At 46.9% G+C, this 14507-nt stretch overlaps 1 protein-coding gene across 3 annotated transcripts in view; it reads left to right on the top strand.

The window, feature by feature from the left end:
- The window catches only part of LOC114766327 (semaphorin-5A-like), a 100980-nt gene that overhangs the window by 76988 nt on the left and 9485 nt on the right, over window positions 1-14507 (top strand). For all 3 annotated transcript variants that reach the window (XR_003742780.1, XR_003742779.1, XM_028957044.1), the window contains exon 17: window positions 11020-11229. Coding sequence is in view for 1 of the 3 variants with exons in the window: in XM_028957044.1 (XP_028812877.1) it covers window positions 11020-11229 (210 nt within the window). In the remaining 2 variants the exon portion in view is untranslated. The remainder of the gene's footprint in view (window positions 1-11019; window positions 11230-14507) is intronic.

Below are 14507 nucleotides of genomic sequence, written 5' to 3'. Positions count from 1 at the left end.
AGCCCCATCAGGCAGTCTTCCTTAGTGTGGCAGCCAGCACTTTTAAAGAATTGTTTTACGTTGATAATTCTGCAAATGAGTCCATAGCAGGAAATGTAAGCGTGCCCATTTACTGACTAAAGCAAACCCAGAGTACAGGGTTTATTTTCTTCATCAGGATACCAGTATTCAGTTGTACTTTTAGCTTGAGGTTTAAAATCAGGCTATAATCACAAACAGATATTATAGATATTATAATTTTAATATTATTATATTTAACTGACCTCATCAATTCGTGAATAGAACTATTTTCATACTGCTGCAAAGTACCATGGTAGTGTAAGGTCAAAGGTTTCCTTTGGATTTACATTTACGGCATTTATCAGACACTTGTCAGTGACTTACAATCAGTAGTTACAGGGACAGTCCCCCCCCTGGAGACACTCAGGGTTAAGTGTATTGCTCAGGGACCCAATGGTATTAAGTGGTGTTTGAACCTGGAACCTGTGGTCTTCTTATTCATAGGCGAGTGTGAAGTAAAATAATAATAAATCAAGGGCCGATTGGAGTTGTTGACAGTCCGCCATCTCTGCTTTAAAAATCAGACTTAATAAACTAAGAACTGTCTGTTAACCTGCCTTTTGTGCACATAAACATGTTATGTTTGTACAGGTTCTATTTTTTTCTTTGTGGTTAAGTCTCTCTGACTGCAAACAATGAATGATCAACTATTTTGCTCCAAATAATTTAATGACTTGATCACTAATAGTAGTCATTTTGGATGATACAATAACTTTCCTTTAATGTTTCTTAAAAAGAAGGCCTCAACAGTACTAACACAACATTCCTAGTGTGTTTTGCATTGTGTATAAAAAAAGACTTTTAAAATGAAACCCATATGTTCTCATATTTGTCAATATTAAATCAAATCAAACAGGAAACCAAATATTAAAAATCTGAGAAATATAGACTCTACAGTGTTTCTTTTCTACCTTTCACACCTTTATAACATTGCCTTGTATCTGCTTTGTCTAAATTAGAAAATCTACACGTCTTGGTGCACTTTGGATATAAGTGTTCCCGTTCTTTACACCAATTGGTCAGTTACTATTTCTTTGATCCAATCACAAAAACAGAATATCCCAGACTTGGTACTTGATAAACATGATAAATATATAACTGGCCCTAGGGTCTGTGGGTGCATATATCTGGGTGAGTTTGTGGGTTCTCCGCCCGCTACAGACTGGTGCCCTGTCCAGAGTTCCTTGCTGCCTGCATTTTTAGATTGCTGGGATGTGCACGAATGAGTGTGGAAAATGGATCAACTTCTCTAATAATGATATTTGATGATATGTGCAGTCATTTATGCTTTGGCATCATGGGGCAGAGTGAGGCAAGGAAGTTCTGACAGGTTTGTCAGTGAGCAGGGCTCCGCTATGGGACAGTGATAACGTGGATGGAGGCTTTGAACCCAATAAACTGTTTTATACCCGTCTGTACTTCAACCAGACAGTGATGGGGTCAGCGGAGGCTGCTGAACAGGCTTGGAAAAGGTGAGCTGAGGTCTGCTGCGCACTGTGCTATAAAAATGATGGCTTTAACTTGTGTCAGTGTTAAATCCTCACTCTTTAGCAGAAGTCTCACGGGGGTCTGAACAGGAGTTGCTGAAGCAGGACGTAAAACATGAATATCTGAAATCCAAATTTTGGAAATGTTATGGCAAATGCAAAGTACATCAAAAAAGTAGTTTTAGTATTTAATAGTTTAGTCTTAGATATCAGGCTACAGCCAATGAGAGTGCAGGACTGCAAGAATGGAAAGAGGTGGGGACCTCACTATGAAAATTGTATAACTTTTTTTTTGTGTCAGCCATCCATTTTTGACAACTTTTTTTGGCAAAATAAAAATTCAAATGGATGAGCATAATACAGGCTTTATACAGGCCAAGCCTTTCAATGTAGTCCATGAATTATTTGTCTTTTGTAACATGCGCCAGAGGCTTGAACGATTCTCTAATTTCTGCTTGACTTCTGTCCAAAATAAAAAGTTATCTTTGAGGAGACCACCACGGGAGGCAACACAGCCTGAACGCACATACATAACACCGATCTCCTGTAAATGCAGTTCATCGATTGCCACTAACCATGCTCTGAGTGGACCTGCTTCTGTTGTTCGTTTCTTCCAACCCCTCTTATTGTCTTGTTTGACAGTTTAGTTTCTATGTTGAGGTTCCAGCACACTTTCTTCAATTTATTTCCCCTTCCTTCTTATGAACAGTACTGCAATCAATTAAAAGAAATAACAGGGTGACATGAGTTGGTGCCACTATCTCTACCAAGCCGTAGCTGGTGATGTAGGGTCTTAGTCACTCATCTTCAAGGACTGCAGGTTATTTTTTGCCGCTCTGTTGATATGCAGCCTGCATATACATGGTGCGGGTAAACTAACAGGACTGTGGAAGACTTGGACAGTGCATGTAGCACTGCAGTGTAGGTAGCAAGACGGTGCTAGATTTGCCAGACAAGTGTGGCGAAAACAGATGATAAACAGAACCTTACCTGTCTGGGCTGAGCACTGCTGAAATAGAACTCTGTCTGTGTTCATTTTGCACTTGCACCACAGTATGCACCAGCAGCATCTTGCTTTATATGGAATATAAACATTATTACTTGTGCCAAGCTCATAAATTAAACAAAAAATATGTTTAATTTGGAATACAGCTATTAAGAAATATTTCTTTTTCATTTGATTATTTAATAACCTTTATTAGATGGTCAGTAAAGAAATATATATTAATCTCACAAAAGTCATAAACAACTAGCTTAAGATCTTTTTAACTTAGACAGCTCAACAGTCAAAGATTTGAAACGTTTGATTGACTGGATCATCTAATCAGCACCTCGACGTTTTGAAGACAGCGTTGGTGTTGAAATTCAAAATATTTTGGACGTAGGACGGCTGCCATTCCAAACCAAAAGGCTGATTTTTATATGGTCTCTTATTGTATAGATTATCTTGCCCAGAATTTAGTATAGTTTGTCTTGTTTAGAAGGGAATGTGTGGGATTAGCAATTTGCATGCAATTTTCCTCAATCATTTTGTGTTATTGTATATCCCATAAATCTCTGTGTTAGAATGTGTTTTCATGGGAATTGATGTCTTACAGATTGTGACATTTATGCCAAACATGACAAACTTGGGCCGGAATCTGAGGTCTTGACATGGCAATCCTTCTTCAGTGTAAATGTGAGAGTAAACATTAACGATGGTGGCTCAGGTCCACACTGGCCAGTGGAGATACCTCCATTTTTCTGGCCAGAAACAATTGTGTGTCAGTCAGTCCCCCCGTCTCTTTTCCGCTGTGACCAGTGCGAGGACAGGTCCTCTCAGGAAAGCGCAGATTGGTTTCCTTCGCTGCTACTCCATAATGGGTCTCCTGATTATCTCCAGTATCCAGCAAGGCTATTTACTATCTGCTCTCCTGGTGTACCTCAGATGTGAAAGCTGGGTTACGGCTGATGAGTCTCTGGCCCTCTGTGATAGGGATGCGAAGGAGATGGTGAAAGATTATCTCTGACATTAGCTTGTGTTTATGGAGTTCAGTTTGAAAATATCTTTGAAATATATCACACCATTCGCAAATATATTTCTTGATTCAGCAACAAATGTACAAGATTCACATATATAATTTATGACTTACAAATAAATGTAACACTGTTCACAAATGCATTTTTTCTTGACTAAAAAAAAAAGTGTACGTCAATGTCAATGCAATGCGATAAATCTGCATTTTCAAACCACCGTATATATTTGTCAATACCCTTACATACCCTTACAGCGCTCAATTCACAAATGTTTAAATGTGTATTATATTTATTGTATTGTGTCACTATTGTATTGTGTCACTTCATACAACTGATGTTTGAGAGTTTGATTTAATGTTACACTACTTTTGCTCATTGTCGTGATTCCTTGGAAGAGGAATGAATCGAGACAAAAGTCATAAATATAACATGTTTTGTTGTGTTAGTATCTGTGTTTCTGCTCAATTTAAATGAAAGTTTCTCCACTTGCTCATCTCATGTGGTGTCAGTCGGTCACATGCCAACACAGACAGCCTGGTGTGTGGACATACCCTGGCTACAAGAATACGATCTGAAATTGTCTGGACAGGCTCACATCTGAATGTGCAATAAAGCCTGAAAGAAGTTAACATGGGCGTGTCCTTTCTGGTGAGTCTGTGGCGCAGCGTGATTAGTCGCAGAATCCCGAGTGCTGCTGCATTTTAGACCGCATTTTATTTCTAATCCCCAGGGGATTCTTTTTATTTCCCCCCGGACTTTAGCCCCAGTTTAGGAACATTGTTTAAGTTAATAAAAAGTTCATAAAAACTGGACACCAACGATTGTTTTGTTTCGTTTTATTTGATGATCAGCACTTCATTTCTTGTTACATTTGCTGAATCAAGAAATATATTTGTGAATGGTGTGATATTTATTCGTCAATCTATCTCCATATGTGTTTAAGCAGAATATTGATCCGTAAATCCATGGAACAGCAGTGCCGCATTGCTTTCATCACCCCAATACCTCTTATGACCCGCGACGTGAGCGTGGAGCGTACTGGCAATTATCCGTCTTTGCCGGGGAGTCTGGTTAATGTTGCAGAGCCCATCTCCAGCACGTCGGGAAGCGACTTTTAATTGTGCTCTCGCCAACTTTTAATAAGCACTCGCCGACACTGCTGGCCAGTCTGTCTGACGAAGCGAGATGGCGGTGGGAATTGTGTCATAGGCCCGCACTGAAACACACAAGAGCTTTTCATTTACTGGATTATAAGAACCATGATGCAGCCGCTCTGCCTGGGGATGTTGGGGGATCTGAGAGTCCCGTTAGGGCAGGCTGGCCTTTCCTTTTCGAAAGCAAATTAATATACAACTGTGTGCGTGTGTGTGTATGGCTGTCTCAGCTTTTTGAGTACTTATGATAAAAACTTAACAACAAATTTAAGAATGATAAATAGAATTACCTTAATTTTTGGTCTATGCATTTTTTGTTGAAAAAACACATGATATGAAACTGGCACTAAAGCGCAGCTAGCTAGGGGTCTGTTGGCTAGTGTAAGGTCAGGATTTATATGAATATATTAATAAAACAAGAAAGAAACTGTCACGTCTACGGACTTACGGGGGAAGGAAGCGCAGAGGTCTGACATTCTGGGAAGGGGTTTTTATTATTAAATAAACAATAAACACAAATAAAGATGGGCGCGGTGGCCGAAAACAGTTTAACATAAATCACGAGCTGAAACAAACCCGTAGGCGTGTGGCGATTGCCAGAACTCAAAACACATAAAACAAAACTAGGTCAAGTTCGTGCAGCGAGTTCACGAAAATGCCAGCGACCCCGAACGGGCGGAAACTTCCGGCATTTATGGGGCGTCAGGATTGAGTTCCGGTGTGGAGCCCAGCTGCAGGCAATCCTGACAGAGCCCCCCCTCCAAGGGCTACGTCCTCGGAGCCCCAACAGTACCATCAGTGGAGGCGGCGGGGCGGACGGCGGCAACCACAGGGCTCCTGCCCTGCTGTATCCTCCCCTTGGAGGACCCGGTCCCTCGGGCTGGCTCCCCGGCGTGGTCAGGCGTGGCGGCCCCGGTCCCTCGGGCTGGCTCCCCGGCGTGGTCAGGCGTGGCGGCCCCGGTCCCTCGGGCTGGCTCCCGGCGTGGTCAGGCGTGGCGGCCCCGGTCCCTCGGGCTGGCTCCCCGGCGTGGTCAGGCGTGGCGCCCCTGTCCCTCGGGCTGGCTCCCCGGCGGTGGTCAGGCGTGGCGGCCCCGGTCCCTCGGGCTGGCTCCCCGGCGTGGTCAGGCGTGGGCGGCCCCGGTGCCTCGGGCTGGCTCCCCCGGCGTGGTCAGGCGTGGCGGCCCCGGACCCTCGGCCTGGCTCCCCGTCGGTGGTCCCGCTTGGCGGCCCCGGACCCTCGGCCTGGCTCCCCGGCGTGGTCCCGCTTGGCGGCCCCGGACCCTCGGCCTGGCTCCCCGGCGTGGTCCCCGCATGGCGGCCCCGGACCCTCGGCCTGGCTTCCCCGGCGTGGTCCCGCATGGCGGGCCCCCGGACCCTCGGCCTGGCTCCCCGGCGTGTGTCCCGCATGGCGGCCCCGGACCCTCGCCTGGCTCCCCGGCGTGGTCCCGCATGGCGGCCCCGGACTCCCGTACCTGCACACAATAATCAGGGCCGATCCATCTGGGTACGTGTGGGCCCTGTCTCCACATGTCCCCTCTGACACGTCTTGTGTCACCCCCTGCACCGCGCAGGGAGATTGTCCCAGAGCCTCCGGCGACTGTTCCAGGCACCCCAGGCTGGTGCCTTCTGGGACTATGCAGCCCCTCTCGCTGCACGGCCCTGGTGCCAAGGGGGGGGCATTGCCAGACCATCCGGCTAGCCCCTTCTGCGTCCGTTGGGACAAGCAGGCCCTCTTCCTGCCTGTCCCAGCTGGGTCCTCATGCCTACCCGGGGGCTCTATGGCGCTCCACCCCTCTGGAGGCAGACGCAGGCCCATGCCTGGCCCGCCCTCCTCACTGGCTACCGGAGGACCCAGCTCCATCGCTTCCCCACCTCCCCTCCCCTCAGGAGGAGTCCCCAACCCGAACTGCACCCCCCCAAAAAATTCTTTGGGGGAGCACCCCCCCCGGCTGGACTTAGGGGTACCTTGGGGCTTGTCCACCTCGCCTTGGACCAGCACATTCGGGTCAGGAACCTCCTCCCTGGGGTTCGGCTCCACGGCTGGGTCGCCATCTGGTGGACACAAAGAGGGGAAGTGGGGGCGACATACGGACACATATGCCACACAGACACACACAGACAGAGACAGACAGAAGAGAGGGTCGTCTGGCTCCCTCTCTGGGCTCTCCGGGACCTCCTCAGGGGGCACAGCCAGGATCTCGGGAGGAGCGACCTTCTCGTCGCCCACCAGTGCTGGGTCTTCTTGCCCCGGATCCTGACTGGCACTGGATGTGGTGGAGGGGCAGAGTTCGATCCCTGGCTCAGGCCGATCAAACTCCGCCCTCAGTCTCTGTTGGAAGTCCCGAAAACTCCTGTCTGTCTCTCCCTGCTGCCAGAGGGTTGTGCTCCAGCCCCATGCTGATCCAGTCAGACACTTGAGGATGGTAGTGATCTCGTCTGTGTCTGCTGCCCCACTGAAGGGTCCCGGGACAATTGGGCTGTCCCACACGGGGCTGGGCACGTCGCTGGAGATGGTGGTAGGTGTGTGGTGTGGAGGGGGGTGGACGTCTTCTCCAGCAGGTGTGGACGCTGGTGCTGCGCTGCCATTTTGCTGGGGAACGTCCGGGCAGAGGGAAGGCGGGTCGGCGACTGGAGCAGGAATGGAGGATTCCCTGCGAGGCAGTCCCGGCAGCGCAGTTGCTGGCTGGCGACCCCCCGTCGCCCTCTTCCACCAGCTTTCCTCACACTGCTGGGAGGGACGTGGGTCTCCACGGACCTCGTGACGATCCTGGATGGGCGCGATGGGCGGAGCCATCCCGGCACCGACTGCCCAAACGGCGTCATCCTGGTCGTCGTCCGTGTCAACCTCGTACCCCCGGAAGTCACATGGGTCATCATGGACGCCGCGATGATCTCGGACGCGCACGCTGGGCGGAGCCATCCCGGCACCGACCACCCACCGAAAATCCACGTCATCATCGCTTTCGTCATCCGTGTCCTCCCACCGGTGACTCCAAGGGTCGTCCACCCTGCGGACATCCTGGACCCATGGCGCGATAAGCTCCCATGGGCAGTACTCTGGCCATTCGGGCTGGAGGCTGCCCACCTCCTCGCTGGAGGAACGCCGCCGTTGTTGTTGCCGCTTCTCACCCCCCTGGAAGTGACGTGGGTCCCCACGGACCTTGCGACGATCGCAGACTGGCGCGATGGGCGGAGCCCAACTCTCGTCTCCCGTGCTCTCGTCGTCATCCGTGTCGTCCCAGTCCACGGGGAGCCTTGCCAGCAGAGCGCAGAGTTCTTGGCTCGACATGCCGAAGATCGTGGGGGTCGCATCTTCTGCGCTCGCTGCCCACGTCACTTCCTCGCTGCTGCCGACGCCAACGTCCTCGCTCCGCCCACTCACCCGCCGACGTTGTCGCTTCCGGTTTTCGCGGAGTTTCCCGGGGGTGACGTCATCACGCGGCGCCGCGTACCACGGCTTCTCGGGGAGAAAACGCTCCACCAGAACGGGCGGCGCGTCTCTCCCCTGGCGTCCGCGTTCGCCGCGCCGGGCTGCGTCCTTCGCGGCGTTTCTTCTCCTCTGTTTTCCACCTCTGCGCTTTTGGGTGGGTCGCTGGCATTCTGTCACGTCTACGGACTTACGGGGGAAGGAAGCGCAGAGGTCTGACATTCTGGGAAGGGGTTTTTATTATTAAATAAACAATAAACACAAATAAAGATGGGCGCGGTGGCCGAAAACAGTTTAACATAAATCACGAGCTGAAACAAACCCGTAGGCGTGTGGCGATTGCCAGAACTCAAAACACATAAAACAAAACTAGGTCAAGTTCGTGCAGCGAGTTCACGAAAATGCCAGCGACCCCGAACGGGCGGAAACTTCCGGCATTTATGGGGCGTCAGGATTGAGTTCCGGTGTGGAGCCCAGCTGCAGGCAATCCTGACAGAAACACATAGATTTTTTGAACAATGGTTTATGGTCACCACCTCCTATTTCTGTAAACTCTGCATTAAGACGATCTTAGGAGTGGCATTTTATTTGCTTGTTTGGGAAATAGGCACAAGAATGCTACAAAAAAACGTTCATGAAATTGCTTGCAAGGAACACACATAACTGTTAAGATGCATCATTATCAGGAAATGTGTCATCAGGATAACTGCCTAGCAGATAACTTCACATTAAGCCCCACATTTCGAAAAGACCGCCATAAAATACATATACATGCTTTGACCTGAAAAACCTGGGTGGGTAGTATAATCCTCCTCTCCAGGATGAATAAATGGCAAGCAGTCCTCTTTGTATCTGTTTATTTCAGTAAATCCACAAGACTTGCTCAACGTGACAATGGCAAAATGCCCCAGTCATATTTTGGACACTCTAAGTCACTTTGTATATTAAATAGCGAGGCGTTTGCTTGTACAACTGGGCGATTTGTGTCATAGCAACAGCTGTGTAGGAAAATAAAGGCAGCGAGTCCAACCAAGTGTATCTGTCATATTGGCTTTTGTCTAGTAAAATAGCAAACTTCCACACTTTCTGTCTTATGCATAAACCTTTGCTTTACCTGAAGTCATTATTTTACTCAGAATTAAAGTCGGAATCAGAATCTAATTAGTTGTCCAGATATTTTATATGGGTGCTAGTGTGTAAGACACTTGCTTATGAACCAGAAGACAACAAAGTCCCAGGTTCAAACTCCACTTACTACTGTTGAGTCCCTGAGCAAGACACTTAACCCTGAGTGTCTCCAGGGAAACTGTCCCTGTAACTATCGCTCTGGATGAGGCCGTCTGATGAATGCTATATATATGTAAATTTAACACACTGAAGGAGTGAAGAAAAAATGATGATTAAAATGATTTATAAAATGAAAAAATGAACAGTATAATAAAAGTAGGCCTATCAATGAATTAATCCTAAAACATGCTATAATGCATATTTTAAACTATGCATTAATTCATTTAAATTATTTTACAGTAATAGAGATTAAGAGTGGAGGGGAAATGTGAGCAAAGGAAGAATCACTTATGTGGAAATGGTAATTACCACTCGTGTACCAAGGGTCAGGGCTGTTTCAAACTTCCACTCCAACATGAACTCTATCAGCATCTATCAGCCAACATTTACCCGATCAGTGCAACAACGCCGCAGAGTGAGTGAAAAAAGAAGATAAAAAGCTATGCCAGTGAGTACTGAGGAAAACAATGTGTCCGCGGTACCAAAACCTACTAGATTAAACCCTGCTTTGTTCTGATCTGCTTCAATGTTTTCTTTGCCATAATCGGCGGAGTCTGTTTCGACACCCACTGTGGTAGAACAGCATGTTATTTGCTGCCAGAGTGGTCATCAGAGTCCGAGGTCGCTTGCCATCATGACGAGGAGTTTGGCGCTGTGCTGCAGATTACGCAACACCCCATTGGCTTTTAGAGGATCCTGCCTTTTGGAGCAGCACCTCGATAAAGCGTCCAGGTCGCGGTGAGAGGCGGCTGAATCCTCCGCCCCCACGGAATCAATAAAGAGTCAAGTCTCAATGGGCCTGTCAGCACGCCAGCTCTTCACACAAACTTAGATCTCCCCCAAGGTCAAGTGTACCTACAGAGAGGTCAGGCTCCAAATGGGTAAACACGGTCAAAGCTGGAAAATGAATACAAAACACCCAGCAGGCAGGCCTGTTTATATTTTCCCATGAAATTGGATTCATTATTTGCTGTGGTTGTAACTCAGCATCTACCTGGAGTATTTCATTATGATAGGGCTCAAGTAAAGTGATATGCTGTTTTCTTTATTTTTTTTTTCACTTTGAAATGCAAGTTTAAAGGTTAGGTTGTCGTCAAAATTGGAAAACAAAATGTGCATTTGATTAAGAGTTGCAAGGTGCTGGATTTGCACAATTTTCAGCCTCCACTCTCATGCGCTTTTAATTTGCCCTTGCAGCATTGGTGGACCATTACATTACCAATTGGAACAACCAGTGGTAATAACAATAAATTATTTCTTTCGTCAATGAAGGTAAAATGGAATCTAAATAATTTAATAGATGAACATTGGCAATGGACAATTCAGTTTTCAATTGTGTAATTCCTACTTTTTTATAATATTCTATAATTTTTGTATAATTATGATGGTGTCATAGTTGGTGGCATAAAAAAAGAGAGCTGATCTGTTTGAAAAAGAGTTACAACAGTAAGCATATAGATTCTAATACATCATGTCCATGGTCATGAGTTTTTTCAACTAATCATTTTATTTTATTGTTATTTGAATTCATGTGCACTGCTGTGCCGAATAGTGAAACACTTTCTGCTGTCCTGCTATTTCTGCTCAGGGGATCTGCTGCGGTCAGGACGAATCACTGGGCTCACGGTCAACGGTGGCTGGTCGGCCTGGAGCTCGTGGTCTCAATGCAGCAGGGACTGCAGCCAGGGCATCCGCACCCGAAAGCGCACCTGCACCAACCCCAAACCCAAATACGGGGGCATCGCCTGCCTAGGATCTGCACAGGAGTTCCAGGAGTGTAATGTCACACCCTGCCCAGGTGAGGAAGAAAGGGAACCAAGGGGACATTATGCAAAAGACATTATGCACTAAAGCAGTTTGTGCCGTTTATTCCCGTACACGCTTATTTCCAGCCCAACACATTTTGATTCTGACACATTCGTGCTGTTGAGATACAGTGCACCACCCATGGTGATCAACTCAAGGACTTTCAGCTCAATTTTTCTCCCCTTGTAATGCCAAGTGCAAGACTGCTGTGTGTCTGTGAAAGAAAATGGATGCGTCTGAAGAAAAAAATTGTTCCCTGTTAGGAGGTGAGAAGACCCCAATTTACAGATGAAATTTAAGCCCAATCCCTGTGGCATCATTGCGTGTAATTACATGGCGGGATAATTATTCTCCAGGCGGCGAGGAGCTGTTCGCCATCGCCGGAGCCTCTGACAATGTGATATGGCTCACTCTGGCGCTGGAGGGCGGGGCCGCCGCTAATTAAATGTGGGCCTCTCTCCTCTCAGTGCGTGAGGGAGCGTGCCGCCGGTGCACGGCTATCGAACCGTACCTGGCCGAAGATGGGGCCTCACACAAGCGCAGAGGGGTTCCTTTCTAATCGCTATTAATCAAATACCGTTTGAGGGGCCCGGCGTCTCAGTAATCCTGCTTGCCTAGGTCCTCCTCAGCAATCTGTCTTCATATGTGCTGATGCGCATGGCCAACGGCCGGAGCCCCTAATCACATTGTTGCTAATCCATCCACTTGGGAACGGCGTGTAGCCCAGAAAACAGGACAAACAAATGGGGGCCATTATGTTGACCATCTCCTCTGCAAGTACCATTATCCATTATGTCATCCCATTAGCCTATACACATTAGTCAGTACCTTTTACTCCCTTATAGTTCATCCATTTTCAGCACTTACCTTGATTTTGGTCATTTGTCTCAACTTACGGTTGAGTTTTGAGAAATGTTGATATGCCTTCAGTTCCTCTTGTCAAAGCTCCTCAAGTCCAACATTCTCATTATTTGTGTGTATTTTGAATTGTTTATGCACTACTCTTCATCCAAAAACTACAAAATCAAGAATTTTTTTTTTTTATGGATGAATGTAAAAACATGAACAAACAGGATTTCTGTTGCTCTACAGCAAAAACATTGAGTTCTTGATAGCTGGCAAATAACACTACCGAAAATATCCAAGCATTAAAATGGATTATCTATCAAACATAAATTTTCCCTACCCAAATTGATTATATTATGTGAGTGATCACATTTTGACTGGTCCCAGTTCTAGGCTGTATTGTACCAGTCTAAAACTGTCTGCATATTTTTAGTTTATAGTAAAAAAAAAAAAAAAAAACAGAGGATCGCTAAAAAGGAGAACCAATCCACCATGCCAAGTGCTGAAAACAAGTTGTCTGTATGTGTTAACTGTCCACCCAGTCCTGTGACGTGATTGGCTGGTTAAAATCTAACCCCTGGTCTAGGGCCATGGGGGAACAAGGGTGGTGAAGATGTGAGTGTAGGTGTTGTGTGAAAACGTGGGGACCATTGTACAAAAATAGTGGCAGAAGTTTAAAACATATACACACACACACACAGGTGAAAGCACCATGGATGGCGCCAAAGCAGACAAAGAAATAAACACTACTAACCCTACAAAACCCCTAGTCCTAAGGGTTAGTAACATACAGGTTGACTACCTGGCCTTCCAAAACTTCCAAAGCGCCCGCCCACTACTATAAACAGACACTTACCTATGGGTGATATATAGGAGCGTGCTCATACTACCTTTTCCCTGCACATGGGGTTCACCAGTCCACCGTGTATTGAAATAACATTTCACACAGAAAACCCCCCACCCAATAGTGCAATAAAAAAAGAAAAATATATATTTTTTAAAGTTTTAAAGTGAAGTGATTGTCACATGTGATACACAGCAGCACAGCACACGGTGCACACAGTGAAATTTGTCCTCTGCATTTAACCCATTACCCTAAGTGAGCAGTGGGCAGCCATGACCAGCGCCCGGGGAGCAGTGTGTGGGGACGGTGCTTTGCTCAGTGGCACCTCAGTGGTACCTTGGCGGATCTGGATTCGAACCGGCAACCTTCTGATTACGGGCCGCTTCCTTAACCGCTAGGCCACCACTGCCCCATATACACACTAAACTAAACTATACTAACTAAAACTAAAGCTTAAATACTGTACAGTACAGGTTATCTCAAAAGCACAGCTATGTCTCTACTCAAAGATAAGGCAATTCTCTAAACAGGCACAACTCCAAGATCGACAGAATCAATGCCAGCCGACCCATGTCTTCATTTTTAATGGCCTAAGAAAAAACACAAGGCTCCACCCGCAGACGATCTCCTGACGAGGGTTTGGGGGGGGGGAGCCTGAGAGATGATCCTGGAGAAGACAACAAAGCAAAAACAAACCAACATGTGCCCAATACACTGCATATAAGAGACAGGCTGAGGGATTCCTTGTGCTTGCGCACGGTCCTGTGTGACACTCAAAGATAATAGCACTCCACAGCACACACAACACAGGGAAGAGCGCGGAATTCGTGTTGGGTATCCGCTTTGTAGACTTTGGATCACACAGGGCTTATATAGAGGAGCGAATGAGACAGAATGAAGACAGAACTATCACTATCTGTGCCGATGGGACCTGGGGAGAGACCGTGTTAATGAACCCACCACCCGGAAGTGCAAAAGGTAACAGCAAGTGCACATTACAGGACTGGGACTTACCAGGGAGCCCGCGGCTATAAGCAACACGACACAGACACAGATCCTAATAAATTCAAATGTAAACTAAATGTAAAAATAGCATTTAGCTGTTTATTATTTAAAATAATTTCCCAATCCTGGCCTGGGACAACAACCTGTCATTTTCAGTGTAGGTGGGTGGCATGTTTGTTTTGGGGTTGTTGAGGCCTGCTGGTAAGGCCATTGAAATTGGAACTGGGTAAAGTGAACATCATCCTCCCTCAGCTCAGGATTTAGTCTTGCCGTGTGAAATCCACAGGCTGGGCTTGATGTCAAGCATCTTATTGTATTTGGGAAAGAGAGAAAAGGGGTCTCTGGGAACTCTATTCATCTGGGCTTTGAAACAAATTAATCTTTTCTTGTTGCTGGAGCCCCTGGACCAGATGAGAATATTCGTCATACGCAGACAGGAATTGACTGGTCTGTCACTTTCCAGTAGAGAAATTGCGAGTAGATGGCAAAAATCTCTAAGGGGTTCAATTACGCATTCACTACTGTTAAAAACCAATCTAGAACAATCCCCGAACACTTGGCACAATACTCATTGT

This window comes from Denticeps clupeoides, chromosome 2 (assembly GCF_900700375.1).
Source record: "Denticeps clupeoides chromosome 2, fDenClu1.1, whole genome shotgun sequence".
Taxonomy (NCBI): Eukaryota; Metazoa; Chordata; class Actinopteri; order Clupeiformes; family Denticipitidae; genus Denticeps; species Denticeps clupeoides.
Note: the sequence above shows the minus strand (reverse complement) of the source record. Positions and strands in the feature narration are given on the sequence as shown.